The sequence below is a fragment of the Acomys russatus genome, chromosome 24 (genome assembly GCF_903995435.1).
Source record: "Acomys russatus chromosome 24, mAcoRus1.1, whole genome shotgun sequence".
Classification (NCBI taxonomy): Eukaryota; Metazoa; Chordata; class Mammalia; order Rodentia; family Muridae; genus Acomys; species Acomys russatus.
In genome coordinates, this window is record NC_067160.1 from 53,110,775 (window position 1) to 53,128,509 (window position 17,735).

Here is a 17,735-nt window from a genome sequence, read left to right on the forward strand (position 1 = left end):
GTCCTGGACTCGCTTTGTAGACCAGGCGGCCTCAACCTCACAGAGATCCACCTGCCTCTGCCTTCCGAGTGCTAGGTTTAAAGGCGTGTGCCACCACACCCAGTTTATTTACTTATTTTTGAGATAGGATCTCACATAGCTCTGGCTGGTCTGGCAGCTGCTAATGGGCTGGCCTTCAACTCACAGAGAGTCCCTCTTGCCTGCCTTCCTCTCTTAGGATCAAAGGCATGCCCTAAGACACTCTACTCAAAATATTTTTTTTCCCTAAATGTCACCAGAACAGCTCAGTGAATACAAGCACTCATCCCATGTTAGGACTGGAGAGATGGCTTGACTGCTAAGACAGTTCCCAGAACCCACGTGGCAGCTAGCAACCTCTTAGAACTCCAACTCCAGGAGTTGATGCCCTCTTCTGGATGCCTGGCACACATGTGGTGCACAGGAATACATCCAGGCAAAATACTCTTAAACAAAAAACAAAACAAAACAAAACAAAACAACAACAACAACAAAAAGAAAAAAAAAAAAAAGACAAGCCAGACATGGCAGCACATACCTTTACTAAGAGCACTTTGGAGGCAGAGGCAGGTAGATCTGTTAGTTCGAGACCAGTCTGAGCTACATTGCAACCTCTAGGCCATCCAAGCAAAACCCTGTCCAAAATAGAAAAAAAGAACCGGAGGTGCAAGTAGCTCCATGACTGAGCATTTGCTCAGTATGTGTCAAGTCTTGAACCTTCAGTACCAGCAAAAAAGGAGAGAGGGGAGTGCAGCCAGGAGTCATCATGCGACCGTGTTGGTCTGGTGATGCCAATTGCCCACTCAACTAAAGAAAGCTTGAAAACGGGGAGTTTCCCAATGTAAAAACTGCGGACTGTGTAGTGGTAGTGCACACCTCTAATCCCAGCACTAGAAAGGCAGAAGCAGGCGATCTCTGTGAGTTCGAAGCCAGCCTGGTCCATAGAGGGAGTTGTAGGACAGCCAATGCTGCACGCGCGCGTCCATGCGCACGCGCACACAGACACACACACACACAGAAAAAAGGTGTGCATGGATATGTTGGTGTGTGACACGGGATGGAGCCCAGGGCTTGGTGCAAATATCCTACAGCTGAGCTCAAAATTGCTTTTTGCTTAAAAACAAGAACAAGACCAGTTCAGTACATCTGTGATTGCAATCAGCTAGCTCACCTCAGTCCTTAGTATCTCGCCACTCCTCCACTAAGCAGGATTGGGATGTAGGAATTCTGGAAGGGGCTGCTAAGCACAGCCTATCAAGAGTGGCCGGCAGGGCCTCATTGGCTTCTGACTTGTTACACAGGTGTGACAAGACTCTGAGAGATGCAGGGCCAGAAAGCGCTGTGGTGATTCCTAGCCCAAGGTTTCTTTGTTTCCCAGCAGAGAACAAAGGGGCTGGAACTTAGACTTCAGGCCTGGAGGGGACCAGAGAGCTGAGGAAGTTCTGTGTGACTTCTGCAGATCACTTGCCCTTTCCTGGTCTCCAGTCCTGGACCTATAAACTCAGAGAACTCCTGCCTCTCCTTATAAGGCCTCTGAGGTAAAGCCCGTGCACAGCGCATGCCCACTAAATGTTGTTTACTGTTATATGTAACCAAGCAGGGTGGGACGCCCTTGCTGGCTTTCTGCAGGGCTGCTAACGAGAGAAGAAGATGGATAGAGACATCCTTTTGTGGGCCAAAGAGATGACTCAGCAGAACTGGCTGGTCTTGCAGACAGGGGTTTGATTCCCAGCGGGCACCTGGCAGCTCACAGCCATCTGCAGCTCCAGTTCTAGTTCTCAGGCCCTGTATGCAGGTGGTGCAGACATATGTACAGACAAAACACCCATACACATAAAAGATGTTTTAAGTCATTTTTATTTAATGCCTTACACAGTAACATCCATCCAAGAGAAAATTGAGACTTAACCATACTTTCACTGCTGAGAGGCCACTTCAGAAAGCTGGGTTGGGACAGAAAGGTGACAAAGAGACAAAAACTTTGAAGGAAGCCTGTCACCAAGCCTGGGCTGGTGCCCTGTCACTTCTGCTTTGTGACTGCTGAACCCTGTCTGCTGGACTAAAGTCACAGACATCAGAAAGAAAGGGCCATCCAGGAAGTGCCCTTGGGTTGCGGCAGCCAGAGGCTGTGGGATTGACAGCTACACTCTGGGGGTACCAGCTGGGTGCTTAGCTGTAGAGTGGTGGGAAGGGCAGCTCAGCTGTGGGCTGGAGCCTGCAGAGAGAGCAAGAGGTGGCCGTGAGGGATCACTGTGCCTACTCTGGAGGGTCTTTTCAGGAGGTTCTCTGGGCGCATGCCAACCCTGCTACCTACCAATTCCCTGGGCTCCAGACGGTGCCGTCTGCAGCCTCCATGAGGTGGAAAGTATAGGCCTGGCGTGAGTGGTCGGAAAGGTTCTGCTCGCTCTTGTGCACCACTTCTCCATGGATCAGGACCAGACCCCCTTGGAGGACACCACTCAGTTACCAGCAACTCACTACCAACCCCATAGCAGCCTTCCTCTTCCTCTTCCCAACGTAGGGAACAAAGCCTTCCTACATCGAGGGGAGACGTGTGCCCCACTCTCTCTGTTCCTAGTCTCAGAAGCTCAGGCTCTCACTCCTGCTCCAGGATCCCAGATGTTAGCCAGAGGGCATCCTGGCATCAAGTCTTCTCCACCGTGACCCACCTTGGGAAGCCTTATGAAGGGCTTCCCTAGGCCGGGCATGGTGGCACACACCTTTAGTCCTGGCAGTCGGAGGCAGAAGCAGGTGGATCTCTCCGAGTTTGACACCAGCCTGGCCTACAGAGTGAGTTCCAGGACAGCCAGGGGGTTACACAAAGAAACATGTCTAAAGAAAGGGAGGCTCCCCTCCCCTAGGCAGGGGAATAACTCAACTGGGACCCGGTGACACTAAGGTGGAATTCAGAAAAGCAAGCACTACCTGCCAACACACACGGAGTGCTTGTATGCCTCACACAGCCCCTGTAGATACCCTGTATCCATTGCTTTCTACTCGGGAAATTGGGCTCGGTTGGACATTCAATCAATGAAATAGCCCATTTAGCTTCAGCCTGGCCTTAAGGAGCCTGCTGGAAGCGTACTGCTTGCTGACATCCAAGGCCACACCAGCACTTACCATCTCCTAGTCTGTGATTTCATAGCCCTCAGATGGCAGGCATCACTGGGAGCCTTTTGGCTGTCAGGGGTGGAGCAACACAGACCCCGCCTCCCAGCACGACCACCTGCCTCCCCTTTGCTCTGTACCCCACCTACCTCTCCTCACTGGCAAAGGCACAAAGAGGTTGTCATCCCAGGCTGGCTCTGACCCAAGGAAGCTGGTGGCAGGCTCGGAGCCTGCAGGAGCTCTGATCATCCTCCTTGACACCCCACCTGTGGGGCGACATGGAGCCTCCAGTCTCTCTTTTTATATGTCCCTCTCCCTGGGGGTAGGTTGGGCAGGGTCCACGGGGTCCTCACTGGTGTGGGAGCCAGGGATGAACCAGAGGCAGCCGTTCTCCAGCATGGCATCTTCCACTGCAATCCACACGCCCAGCACGCGGCCCAGGGGCTCCGTGTACAGGAAGGTAGCATCCTGGTGAGGGGAGACTGTAGGAGACCCACCTGGGAGTGAGGGGCAAGGCCCTTGGCCAGGCCTCACCTCACCTCACCTTGGCTGGCTTCTCATTGACAACCTGCCTGGGGCCAGCCTATCCGTCACTAGTTAGAGTCTCACTACTGCATGGCCTTACAGTCTCTGGGCAAACCACTTGCCAAAGTTTCCATCTCCTCAACTGTAGAGTGGCTCCAACTACAAGCTGCCTCAAAGGCCTGAGGGAGGCTTCTGTAAGATGACCTCTTAAAACTGCCTCGTTCAGGAGAGACAGCTGGGAAGACCAACACTGAACCAGACCATACCTAATTATGGATAACATATTTACTGGTGAATTGGCAACCTAGGGCTCTTCACAAAGCAAGAAGGAGTCCACCAACATTTGCCTGTTGGCTTCTATTGCTCTCCACGTACAGAGAATAAATATTCTCTCTTTGAGAAACAAATGCAGACATTTTACGAGGCGTGGGAAAACCTCATACTCAGTCATTGCCAACCACCTATGGTCAAGGGCATTCCTTCCCATGATGGATTGAATCCAGTCAAAGGCAGAGTCCTTTGCAGGCTTAGCCAAGGAAGGAACTGATACCCATCTGGAGTCCTTCCTGACCAGGCTGTGGGAGCAAAGGGGTCTGTGCCTTCCCACACTGAGGAAATAGCTCTGTTACCTAAACTGCTCACCGCTCTCCAAGAGAGACACCTATTGAACCGTGGGGACCCACAGAAGTGGTCACGACATTTGGCTAACACATAGTTTACTGAAGGTTCATCAATGATGGACGGAACCAACACTAATGGACAGCAGCAGCTGATAGCAGGGGATGGAGCAGCCAACATGAGGAACCACAGAGTCAGCACAGCACTATTGGGCATAAGACAAACACCTAGGAAAGCAAAAGGAAATCTCTGACTTCTCCAGTTGACGGTGTGAGTGCAGTGGCACAGATGTGTGGTCATCAAGTGGACACTACTGACTGGCAGATAGTGGCAAAGATCTGGTCAAGGGAGGAATGAACGGAAACAGCAAAACCTAGCAAGCCTTAGCAAAGACATCAAATGTTATGTAACTCAACAGGCAAGACAGACAAAATGTCTGAACTAATAAAATAGTAGACAAATTGGTATCACATTTAGTTAAGACTAGAATATTAAAATTTGCCAGGGAACAAATTCAGAATAAATCAGCAAGAATGACAGAAAATACACATTTGAAAAACTTGAAAGCTTACTCCTAATACTAAAAAAATAATGGGAAATGGAGAACCAAATTAATCCAGGACAACCCTGTAAGAATGACTATTCGAGCTGGGCATGGTGGCACACACCTTTAATCCCAGCACTCGGGAGGCAGAGGCAGGCGGGTCGCTGTGAGTTTGAGGCCAGCCTGGTCTACAAAGTGAGTCTAGGACAGTCAAGGCTACTGTCTCGAAAAAAAAATTAAAGCGCACACCTTTAATCCCAGCACTCGGGAGGCAGAGGCAGGTGGATTGCTGTGAGTTCGAGGCCTGCCTGGTCTACAAAGTGAGTCCAGGACAGCCAAGGCTACACAGAGAAACCCGGTCTCAAAAAACAAAAACAAACAAACAAAAAAATTAAAGCTGGCTTTGGAGTTGGAGCGTAGCTCTCTCCTTCTCTAATCTATGCATGTTTGTTAAAGGAAAATCCAAAGTCTCTGTCTCATATCAAGGACCCACCTGGTATGGAACAGAGGAAAACAAAAAATAAGGGACTATTCTATTGCCACTGATCTCAGAATCCTTTGGTATTCATTTGACTCTCTAAGACTTTCCTTAAGGTATAAATATCTCAAAATTTCTAAGATTATTATGCATATATAAACTTCCTGTCTTTTTTTAAAAAAAGATTTATTTATTACATATACAGTGTTCTGCCTGCATGTACACTTGCACACCAGAAGAGGGCACCAGATCTCACAATAGATGGTTATGAGCCACCATGTGGTTGCTGGGAATTGAACTCAGGACCTCTGGAAGAGCAGATCTTAACCGCTGAGCCATCTCTCCAGCCCCATAAACTTCCTGTCTTGACACTAGTAATCAAACGGAGTACTAATTCTAGAACTAAGCTTCATCCAGCTTCCTGTGTTTTCAGGTTTGCGTCTGAGGCAGGTAACTAAGAACCAAGTTTGTGTACCTCAGAAGGACTTAATAGATTGCGGTCCTCAAACCTTTCAGAGATATGCTGAATATGGCATTCAAAATGTTTAAGGGTTTTTTTTTTTTTTTTAAAACAATAAACCCTGACCATTCCTAACAGTAACCTTTGACATCTCCAAGAAGATGAGGCCCTGCGAGGATGAATCCACTTGGATTATTGTAACACTAGCCACACAGAGAAACTGCCCCATGCCTCCTCTGCCACCAGGTTCTGTGTAAACAGTGGAACCTCTGGGCCAACTGCTGTGTTCTACCCAGCCAGGATTGCCATTAAGCTGACAACCACCACCCAAAGACCAGCTTTGGACTATAAAGTGCACAGGACATTCAAATTGCTGAGTTCATAGGAGACGGACACAAACATTTTACAGAATATTGAACTCAAAAACACTTAATCCTAAAACTGCCAAAACAACCAACTGGCCACTGTGGAAAGCTTGGCAGAAATAGCTTCATTGTTGTAAATAGTTTTGCTATGTTAGAGTTCAAATCTTTCCTTTTTATTTAGACAAAAAGGGGGGGGGGTGTTGCAGGATATTTGATCACACTGTGACAGCAGAGATTGTGTTGTTTACTGGAAAAACCTGCTTCTTGGTGTGGAGTAGTTCAGCCTTAGCAAACACCTTTAAACCAAGAGCTTTAGGCTTGACTATTGTAGACAGGATTAAATAAAGTCATCCATTGGGCAAGAGGCTGGGGTGGGGGCGTAAGGAGTGAGCAACCTGTTGACAGGAAGTGAACAGCTAGCATCATGCTCCCAAGTCTTTATTGGTAAAATCAAATAATTGAGATTTTATTAAAAACAACAGGGATGGGTTAGAGCGATGGCTCAGTGGTTAAGAGAACTGGTTGCTCTTCCAGAGGACCCAGGTTCAATTCCCAACACCCACATGGCAGCTCATAAACTGTCTGCAACTCCAGTTCCAGGGCATCTGACACCCTTTCACAGACATGCAGGCAAAACACCAATGCACATAAACTAAAAATTAATAATAAGTTAAAGGAAGGAAGGAAGGAAGGAAGAAAGAAAGAAAGAAAAAAGAAAGATTGACTTCTTAGGCATAATGATGCACGCCTTTAATCCCCAGCACCTGGGTGGCAGAGGCCAGTGGAGCTCTGTAAGTTCAAGGCCAGCCTGATCTACAAAAGGCTACACAGTGAGACTCATCTCAAATAGAAACAAAAAGATCTCAGGGAGAAAGACCAAGGGTTCTGATTTCAACCAGTTCAGTTTCCTGTTGGAAATGGGACCACTATACTGTGGGGCTCTAGGGACCCTTCCCCAGTCTACTGGCAGGGGTGGACGGTGGCTGCTCCTCCCTGGCCCAGGTTCTTGCCCATTCCACAGACCCTGAGGGAAGCATTTTGCCTCCCTTCAAACACCCGATGGCCACTGACGTCCCATCCCCAGGCCCAGACCTTTGTTGGCCGCCACAGCAGCTCAGTCTCAGCTCACCTTCACCGCCAAAGTAAGGTTGCTGCAAGAGAGGGTAAGAACCAGGTGAGGATGGAGGAGGAGAGCCGACAGGGCCTTGATCTGAGTCTTATAGGTCCTATGACCCTGCGCTGGCACCCACCTACTGACTACCTACTGTGTGCTCGATTTATGAAGGCTGCAAAGAGAAATCACCCCACCCAACAGGAGTCTGAGGTCTGTATTACCTCATGTACTCGCCTTACAAAGACCACAAAACAGAAGCCAGTGGTGACTAGGACAGGCTGTGACAGGCCTGCGGTTGAACCCTTACACCCCACAATCAGATGTGAGGCCCTTTCCCCTGGGGATTTAGAGTTTCTTGGGGAAGGAGGCCCTTGAGAGCTGAGAGCAGAGCATTTAATAGGACAAGGAACAACCTTTCCTTCCTCCTATCAGGTTTTAGTTGTAGCACCGAGCACCTTAGGCAGAGGCCAGCCAGCCTTACATGTCTTCCCAGCAACCTAAGCATAGCCCCAGCTGCTCCTGGTCTGCTGGATGCTGCTTTGTACGAAGCCTCACCTTAAAGATATACATGCTCTGTACCACCACCGGCATCCGGAAGCCCAAACTTCTGACCAAAACCTGGAAGACGATGACACCACAGCACCAGCCTGTTCGTTTGCATCTGCTCTTCACATTTCCCCACTTTCACCTCCAGCCCCCCAACTCACCTGCATCTTGGGAGAGTGTGTGATGCTCCTGAAGACTGGGTCATGGGCATGCAGAGCTATGGGTGGGAAATGGGCTCATGGGCTAGCCTCGGCCCTTGTGGATCCCTCCCACATCCTGGACACTAGACTCAGATCTCATCGTGGAATTCTCACCTACTTTAAACTTTATGCTTGTTTATGACTAAGTAAAGAGCCATAGAGCCCTTGACCATACTCCCCCCGGGGGGGGCCTTAATCCTTTTATTTTGTTTGTTTTATTTTGCTTCAGCAGCAGGGTCTCCTGTATCCCAGGATGGCCTGGACTTACCAGGTACCAGAGAATGAGACTGAATCCCCATCCTCCTCCTCTACCTCCTCAGTGCTGCCATTAATGGCACACACCACCATGCCTGGTTTAGTCACAGTACTAGTGACTAAACCCTGGGCTTCGGGTGTACCAGCAAGCACCCTATTAATAGAGCTATGCCTCCAGCCTACCCGTGACCATGACCTTCTGGCCATCTGGAACCCTCACTCCATCCCTGACTCCCCACACCTCACAGAGGAAAAAGGACCAACTACCATCTTACGGTGGGCTCTGGTCTTAACTCTCCTAAACTTTTCACATCTCGGCAGCCCTACTTTCTTTTCCGCACTCCTAGACCCGGCGCTCACCATGGCCAATTTTGTTGATAGATTTCTCTGGTGGGACCAAGAATTGTCCTGTGATACAAACAAACAAACAAACAAAAACAGACAAAAGCTTCCTCCAGGTACCTGGTCTCAGCTGCCGACCAGCCCCAGGAGGTAGCCACCCTGATCCAGTGCCCCCGCACCCCAACCCTCAGTGTCTCCAGAGCCCCACTCCAAACCTTTCTTGTCAAAAACGCCTTTCTCAAAGAAGAACCGAACCTTGTCACCGCTGCTCAAGAAGTAGTCTGTGTTGCCCTGGGGAGGGTAACATAGGAGAGACTAGAGAGTGGCTGAGGGACAGAGCTGGGCCTGACAAGGACAAGAGTGGAGTCAGGAGCTGTCCGCCCCCACAGGCCTAGAGACATCTCCCAGGGCCTTTCCAGACAGTGGACTAGAATTCCAAGTGCCTAAAGCTGCAAATTGAGATTTCCGAGGCATATCTTTTTTTCTTTTCTTTCAGTTTTTTGGTCTTTCTTTCTTTCTTTGGTTTTTCAAGATAGAGTTTCTCTGTGTAGCCTTGGCCATCCTGGACTCACTTTGTAGACCAGGCTGGCCTTGAACTCACAGCAATCTGCCTCCCAAGTGCTGGGATTAAAGGCATGCACCACCACACCTGGCCCAGTTTTTTGGTTTTTCAGGATAGAGTTTCTCTTGTAGTCCTGGTTGGCCTAGGTTTATATTTTAGACCAGGCTCGGCCTCCAATTCACAGCGATCCACCTGCCTCTGCGTCCCTGAGTGCTGAGATTAAAGGTGTGCACCACCACACCTGGCTAGAAAGTTACTTTTTTGTTTTGTTTTGTTTTTTGTGGGGTTGTTGTTGCTTGTTTGTTTTTTTGAGACAAGGTTTCTCTGTGTAGCCTTGGCTGTCCTGAACTCACTTTGTAAGCCTGGCTGGCCTCGAACTCAAAGATCTGCCTACCTCTGCCGCCTGAGAACTGGGATTAAAGACATTTAGCACCACATGCAGTTCCTTTTTGCTTTTTTGAGACAGGGTTTCTCTGTGTAGCCTTGGCTGTCCTGGACTCTTTATAGACCAGGCTGGACTTGAACTCACAGAGATCCACCTGCCTCTGCCTTTCCAAGTGCTGAGATTATAGGCATGTGCCACCGTGCCTGGCTGAACAGAAAATTCTTAAATTAAAGGTGTATGTTAGGGCTGAGCCACACCAAATAAGAAACATGTTTTTACTGTTCACAATCTTGGAGTTCACAATAGGATGAAATATCCTGCAACAAGTATCCAGAAACCATAATACCTTTTCTTTTTTTAAAAAAAGATTTATTTATTTATTGTATATGAGTGCTTTATCTGCAGAAGAAGGAATCAGATCATATTATAGATGGTTGTGAGTCACCATGTGGTTGCTGGGAATTGAACTCAGGACCTCTGGAAGAGCAGACGGTGCTCTTAACCACTGAGCCATCTCTCCAGCCCCCACAATACCTTTTCATCTTCCTCCTTCTCCTCTTCTTTTTGTGCTTTGTTTTTTCTGTCCTGGACTCACTTTGTAGAGTAGGCTGGCCTTGAACTCACAGAGATCCACCTACCTCTGCCTCCTGAGTGCTGGGACCAAAAGCATGCACCATCATGCCCTCTTTCTCTTTGAATTTTTTGTTTGTTTTGTTTTTTGAGACAGGGTTTCTCTGTGTAGCCTTGGCTGTTCTGGACTCACTTTGTAGACCAGGCTGGCCTCGAACTCACAGACATCCGCCTGCCTTCCAAGTGCTGGGACTAAATGCGTGTGCCACCATGCCTGGCCTCTTTGAATTTTAATTTTATGTGCATTGGTGGTTTGCCCACATGTGTATCTATATATCAGTATTTGTGCCCAATACTCTCTCACACACAGCCGTCAACGGCCATGTGGGAACTGGGCTCTGGGAATTTAACCCTGGTCCTCTGGAGCAGCTAGTGCTCTCAACCAATGAGCCATGTCTCCAGCCCCACTTTTTTTTTTTTTCATGCTTCCTACCTTTGCTATCTCCTAATTGGGGAAGGGGGCCAAGGTTCAGCCCCCTCACTCCTTAAGGTATGTGTATCCTGCTATTTGGAAAAAACTTAAGTTTATGTTTCCTCAAGACTCCATCCTCCCTTCTCCCAGGAAAGGCATTCTGGCTGCTGTAATTCTGTTTACGGCCACCAGATGGCAGAAGCTCCTTGACATCAGTGCAAGTGAGGTCCTGTTGACTGGACCACACACAAATTCAGGCTAAGAAAGGTTAAGGGAACTGGCTGAAAGAATGGCCAGGAGAGGACTCACCCAAGAGTGGCATATCAAATCACAGGGCACGCTGGTCACAGAAGCTTCTTTGTGACCAGGGAGGGAACCTGAGGAACCACAGTAGGTCAATGGCCAGCACCACCTAACGTCAGAGAGCTGGGTTCAAGTCCTGGTTCTAGCCATTAAAACTGTGGGTTGAAAGCCGTGCGGTGGTGGTTCATAGCTGTAATCCCAGCACTTGGGAGGCAGAGGCAGGCGGATCTCTGTGAGTTCGAGGCCAGCCTGGTCTACAGAACGTATTCCAGGACAGCTAGAACTGTTACACAGAGAAACCCTGTCTCGGAAAAAACAAAAAAAAAACAAAATCCCAGTGTGGGGTTTCAGTTTGCGCTTTATCTTGTCCTCAGCTGTTAGGCTTGTGAGGCCTTCCTCATGCAATATGGAGAGGGGTGTGGTCTAGGGCTCTGAGGATATAAATGAGAGCCCAGAGAGAGCGTGGTGTGGCCTGTGGCGTGGCCTGTGGCGTGGCCTGTGGCGTGGCCTGTGGCGTGGCACGTGGTGTGGCATGAGGCATGTAGCAGTTTGAAGAGACCACCAGAGTGGTGGTTTGGAGCAGGCAGATGGAGAAAAATGCTTCTAGGGGCAGTGGCTTGGAGGAGACTGCTGGCTGTGTCTGCTGTTGATAGAGACTGGTATAGCTCCGAAGACCCTTCAACCCTAACCAGCTGGGAGAAGTAAAGGGGCTCCCTCTCCCCACTAAGCATCTCTCTCCTACATAGGGTTGGGAGGTTAGAAGGGAGGTTGAGGCCTAAACACCCCAAATAAAGTAGAGTTGTTTTTTTTGCTTTTTTAAAGAGCACTACACAGTGCCTTACAAATTCACAGTAAGGAGTGATACACAGCTCCTTAGCTGGACACCTAGCATGCAGATGGCTGAGGTCTGGTCCCTTATGGACACCCGTGGCCATTACAGTCAAATGCCCACCCTCACTGCCCCGGGTACCTACCTGAGTTCGAAGCTGCTCATCTTCCTGGGTTGAAAACTCCGTACGGCAGTGCAGAGGGACATCCATCTCAGCCACGACCACACCAATCCTCTGCTGCATGGCCGCACACTCGTCTGCTGTCAGGAATCCGTCCAACAGCAGAAACCCATCCTCCTGGAACTGCACGCAGGACCAAGCCTCAGGGTTCCTTCTGCCTTCATCCCTTCCTTATGAGCCATGTTTGACCACAAACCTGAACCAACATCAACTGCCCTGCTTACTCTTCTGTCCCCCAGCCTGGACATGGGTGCCTGCTGCTTGGTGAGGAGCAGTCAGTATTGGCTGTTAGATCTGAGAGAGGGGGAGGGGCAGTTGTCTCTGCCCTTGGCCTCCAATGGGTTTGGGACATATGAAAGCGCAACTTTTTCTTCTTCTTCTTCTTTTCATTTAATTTAATTTATTTATTTATTTTGTGGTTTTTCGAGACAGGGTTTCACTGTGTACCCTTGGACCTTGGACACCCTTTGTAGACCAGGCTGGCCTCAAATTCACAGCGAACTGCCTGCCTCTGCCTCCCCAGTGCTAGGATTAAAAGCACAACCTTTATTTTATTTTGTTTTATTTGGCTTGCTTATGTGTAAATGTGTCAGTGTGAGCACAGAACATGGGTGTGAACTTTCAGGTGTGCACATTTAAGCACGAAGAAGACCATTAGGTGTCCTGCCCTACCTATTCTCCATTTATTCCTGAGACAGGGGCCCTTCTTTTTTAAAAGATTTGTTTGTTTATTATGTATACCGTGTTTTTACCTGCCTACTCCCCTGCATGCCAGAAGAGGGCACCAGATCTCACTCTAGATGGCTGTGAGCCACCATGTGGTTGCTGGGAATTAACTCAGGACCTCTGGAAGAGTAGTTAGTGCTCTTAACCTCTGAGCCATCTCCCCAGCGCCAGGTGTGCAGCTTTTTAAGTGGGCACTGAGAGTCAAACTCTGGTATTCATGATTGCACTAGCACTCTTTTGTTTGGTTTTGTTTTCTAAGACAGAGTTTCTCTGTGTAACCTTGGCTGTCCTGGACTCACTTTGTAGACCAGGCTGGCCTTGAACTTACTGAGATCTGACTGCCTCTGTCCCCCGAGTGCTGGAGTTAAAGGTGTGCTCCACTAAGCCCGGGTGCCCTAGCACTCTTAACCACTGAGCCAGCTCTCTAACTCCCTTGATTTGTTGTTGTTTGCTTGAAGACAGGGTCTCTTTGTGTAGCGCAGGGACACCTCAAACTCAAAACCCTCCTGAAGGCTGGCATTGCAGGTGTGGACCACCATGCCTGGCTAGTCCAATGTTGACTAAGCCTTGAGTGTGTGAGACAGTTTTAGCAGATAGGCGTGGTTATGAACAAGCCACCCTCACACAACTACAGGCCAGTGAAGGAGATCCACGAATCACCAGTCATCAGGCAAACATACCATCCTACACTATGGTGAGTACAGGGAGAGCGGGGCAGGCTTTGCGAATTAAAGGCTGAGAATCTAACGAGTTAAGGGGTCAAAGGGCAGCTTCGAGAAAGTAGGTTTAAAGGAAAGTGCAGGAACGCCTGTAATCCCAGCACTCGGGGAGGCAGAGGCAGGAGGATCTTTGTGAGTTCCAGGCCAGTCTGGTCTACAAAGTGAGTCCAGGACAGCCAGGGCTACACAGAGAAACCCTATGTCGAAAAACCAAAAGAAAACCCAAAAAATCAAAAAGGAAAGCACAGGATATTGGAAAGCAAAGAGGCAGGGAAGACCACTACAGACAATAGATGTGCAAAGCCTCTGGTCACTGGAAGGGCGTGAGAAGTTAGGAAGGAGTGGGGCATAGGTGAGGGGAGGGCTGGAGGACCAGACAGGAGGGAGGCAGGGGGGTCAGTGGGGGCTGAACACAGATGACTGGTTCTGAGGCTGCGGAGAGAGATAAGGTGAGCAGGAGCCCTAACACGTACAAGGCCCTGGCTTTGTCCCCAGCACCAAAGACAAAACAAACAAAACAATGAGGGGTCAGAGAGAGAAGGTGTAAGTATGGCCAGGCCCAGCGGCCCAGCCCTCTAACTCCAGCATATAGGAAGCAGAGGCAGATAGATCTCTGTGAGTTGGAAGGCAGCCTGGTCTACACACTGAGTGAGTTCTAGGCCAGACAGGACTACATAGGAAGACCTGCTCTTAAAAAAAAAACAAAAACATAACAAAACAAACAACAAAGTAGCACTTTGACTTAACATATGGGAGGCCCTCAATTCCACCCTCAGAATCACAAAGACCAAATAAAAGCTCATACAGGAAAAAATTAAGATGGGAGCCAGGCTTGGTGGCACACACCTTTAATCCCAGTACTCAGGAGGCAGAGGCAAGCGGATCTCTATGAGTTCGAGGCCAGCCTGGTCTACATGTCGAGTCCAAGACAGCCAAGACCACACAGAGAAACCTTGCCTCAAAAAACAAAAAACAAAAACAAAAAAAAGAACTGAATAGTGGCAGCTGTCAGGAGAGAGTAGGTCTACGCTCATGCATGTTAAGGGTGTGAGTGTGTGGGTATGGGTGTGTGTATTTTTGTGTGTGGTGTGTATGTGTGAGTATGCGTCTGATTGTGTGTGTCTGTGGTGTGTATCCTGTGTCTATGTGAGTATGTGTGTGTGGGTGTATGTGTGTGTGTGTATATGAGATATCAATCTCAGAGCCTCCAGCAAACACTCAATTAGTGAGCTATAACCACAGCTCCAGGAGGGTTAACAGTCTTGGCATATGAAATTATGGGTGGCTACTTTAAAGTGTGTGCAGTCCAACCCTAGGCTTTCATAATGGGACTGACCTAACTACTGGCCTGTCCCCATCCCGTTTTTCTGCCTCCACCAACAGGCCCCTGCGGCTGGCTGGATTGGCAGATCTGAATTCTAGCTTGTCTATCCCCGAGTCCCCACCAGACCCGACCGGGGTGTCTGTGACCTGGCTATGTACACAGACATTAGGGTTTCTGCCCAGGGAACTTACTCTCCTTTATGACATGGCAGGGGTAGTTCAAGGGTCTCTAGAGATCTGCACCCCTTAGTTGACCCTCCCAGCCACAGGCCCCTACCTTCTTGAGCTGTGAGGGACTCAGGCAGGCCATGGGGTGTGCTGCAGGCCACTGCTGCCGTGGGTTGCTGATTCCAGAGCTGGATAGGAGAAGGTTCAGGAGGGGGAGAGACCATTGACCGAGGCCCAGAGAATTTAACCCTTCTGACCCGGAAGATTCAAGCCTACTGCCCACCCTGTGCCTCCCAGCATGGGCCAAGTCCCTCCCCTCGTGCGTCCTTCCTCATTTCTGACCTTGGAAGGGGGCCGGTCTCTGGCCCAGCCCAGCCTCCAGCTAACCTAGGATTGGCTTTCCCCTACTTCCCTTCGTGGTCAGTCTATGATCCTTTGATCCCTCAGGTTTCTCTGTAGAATCCACTCCTGGGCGGTAATGGGAAGTAAAGTCTCCACTAGCGGGAGGAAGGTAAAGGCTAGAAAGTGCCGGGAGTTACGGGAGCTAAATTTACCCTACAGAGTGGGACTGCAGGGCCTGGGCCCTGGGTGGCTTTGTGCTATGAAGGCCAAAGGGCTCCTAGGAGGATAGCTGTGTACTTCTCCAGCTTTGATCTGCAGCCCTGTAGATGCTGGGAGAAAGCCTTTGGAGAGGTGCTGAGGGAAGGCACATGGGGGTGGGGGTTGAGGGGAGCAGAGGCCCAGAGCCTCAACATGAAAAGAGGTAGAGATGTTTCCAGCTCTGTAGACTTAGACCCAGGATGGCTGGAGTGCACAGCAGGGTAGCAGGGACCACCTGCTGGCTCTGCAGCTAACGGGGACATTGGGCTCTGAAAAGATGTCCACTGGCCTTCCCAGAAGTGGTGCTTTGAACAGCCAAGGGACAGAGTGTCTCAGGAGGAAGCGAGGGGACACTGCTCTGCTGTTAGGAGCCTTGGCTTTAGATCAAGTGTTTTCTGGGCCATAACACTGGGAGCTACTGCTTAGTGAGGGCTGTGCCCACTGGCCCCTGCGGCTGATGGAAATTCTCGCGGGTCAGGCTGGGAAAGGCCTGGAGACAGAACCAGGCAGAGTCACAAGGCAGGCCATGTATAACTTGTCCTTTCTGATGCAACAGCTGAGCAAAACCAGACACCCAACCAAGTTCCAGGAAAACAGAGCAGAGAGGGCTCCTACTGCTGAGCCAGCAATGGCCTGGGGATTTCACCCAAGTGGGGGCAGGGGCTGGCCAACCAGACACGTGGTCGTGGTCAGATCCAACCCTTTCTGCAGCTGGTGATAACAGGGGCCCAGTGAACAGGAAGGAACAGGCACCGCTGAGGAGGAACTTGGCCTGGGGGCCTGGGGCTACCTGGGAAGGGCCTCTCAACTGGCTCACACACCCCTAGCAGGGTGGGGGTGAGGGTGTACGGTGGGTGGATGGGTTTAGTTTTTAAAACTAATTTTTCAGTTTCACCAAGTTCTCAAAGTTGCTTTTGTAAGTAGGGGTTAGGCCAACAGTGTGGTTTTCGGTAGAGTGGAGAGGGCTGGATGGGGAGGACAGGAGCCTCCACTGTGTTCATTCAGCTGGCCTAAGGGCAGGGTGGGTGGAGCTTCCAAGTCACTTTTTCTCAGCTGCTAACCAGTTCCAGATTGAATTCTCCAGGCCTCTAAGTCTCTCCCAACCCCCATTCCTACCCCAGGGCGAGATAGGGCTGTGGGTGGGGAAGGGACTAGAGCAGAGCAGACAGGACCCCCACAAGGACAGAGAGAGGTAATGGGAGTTTTGACTCAGGTCTGAGGGGTCAGTGCCTTTAGGGCAAGGGAAGGGCTCTAGTCAGCTCGAGAAAAGAGAAAAACTGCCCGAGCACCTCAGGCCTCCTCTCTCAGGTCACACTTCGGCTTCTACCTCACCTAAACACTTCCCTGATGTAAGCACTCCTGTGGGCACATAGTCCAGAAGGAAGGTGGGGTGCTACAGCTTGGGCCTGCGAACCCCGAATCTACCCATTGAAAACTTAGTTCCATTTACTTTGACAAAGCATCAAACGGCCCTCTCTGCCTACTCAGTGTGCTGGCTGGGAAACCATGTCGCCACACTGGCTCGGCCTTCTGCAGTCTTCCTCACTCAACTTCCAGGCCTGAGATTACAGGGGTGACTCTGCTGCACCTGGCTTAGAGCGTATGGGTGGGTCTACCCTTAAAGGGGCACTGCCCTTCCTGGGGACAGGCTAGCCCTGAAGCTCCCAACTCCTGTGACGGTCAAAAGTGGCATGCATTTCTCACTGGCTCCGGCCATCAGATCCTGAACTTCTCAGCAGCAAGGAACCTAAGGAAGCACTCCTCTACAGATCACCCAAGGCTGGGGTGGTGGTGGGGAGGGGGAGGGCACGGGGTGGCTAAGTGGATGAAAGGAACACTGGTTCAACATGCTCAAGGCTTTGGGCTCCATTCCTAGCAATGCCTCCTCTGTTCTTCCCGAAATCCACAGTTCTTAGGTACTACACTGACGATGGACAGTAGACACTACACAACCACAGCTCCTTTAAATAAGCCTATAGTGCCATTATTATTATCGGGGGCCGAGGGAGAGAAACACTAGAGTCTCATCAGAGCTAAGATCCAAAGACAGTTCTACTTCTCAGAGCCTCTGCCCTTGGCCCCAAAAGGGGCTGGGGGCCAGGGAGGTCTCCCTGTCGTAGCTGCCAGCCTTACCTTTGCAGAACCATGGAGACTTGGGTGCTGGAAGCCGGAGCATCTTCTGAAAGCAGGATGGAGCAGCCCAAGGCACAGCTGGGGATACGGAGGCAACAAGAGGGAAGTGATGGGCTTAGCTTTATGCAGGAGACCACCGGGCTGGAACAAGGACCTCTTGCTCCTGGCTCCCACTCCAGATCTCTTCCAGC

General features: G+C 50.1%; 1 protein-coding gene across 1 annotated transcript; it reads right to left on the reverse strand.

Moving 5' to 3' along the window:
* Window positions 1–1,935: 1,935 nt before the first annotated feature.
* Phyhd1 (phytanoyl-CoA dioxygenase domain containing 1) lies at window positions 1,936–14,971 on the reverse strand. The gene is made up of 11 exons (XM_051166539.1): window positions 14,921–14,971; window positions 11,840–11,998; window positions 8,789–8,864; window positions 8,592–8,639; window positions 7,938–7,993; window positions 7,786–7,848; window positions 7,246–7,267; window positions 3,480–3,608; window positions 3,276–3,392; window positions 2,333–2,462; window positions 1,936–2,233 (listed from the first exon to the last, which is right to left on the reverse strand). The coding sequence occupies exons 1-11, from the start codon at window positions 14,951–14,953 to the stop codon at window positions 2,188–2,190; spliced, it is 879 nt and encodes a 292-aa protein (XP_051022496.1). The 5' UTR covers window positions 14,954–14,971; the 3' UTR covers window positions 1,936–2,187.
* Between the last annotated feature and the right edge of the window lie 2,764 nt (window positions 14,972–17,735).

Coding starts and splice junctions, on each gene's coding strand:
- Phyhd1 (XM_051166539.1), bottom strand. CDS start 14,953: ATGGCCTGCCTGAGTCCCTCACAGCTCAAGAAG. Junction 11,999..14,920: donor GTCCCTCACAGCTCAAGAAG/GTAGGGGCCTGT, acceptor TCCTGCGTGCAG/TTCCAGGAGGATGGGTTTCT. Junction 8,640..8,788: donor AGGCGTTTTTGACAAGAAAG/GTTTGGAGTGGG, acceptor TTTGTATCACAG/GACAATTCTTGGTCCCACCA.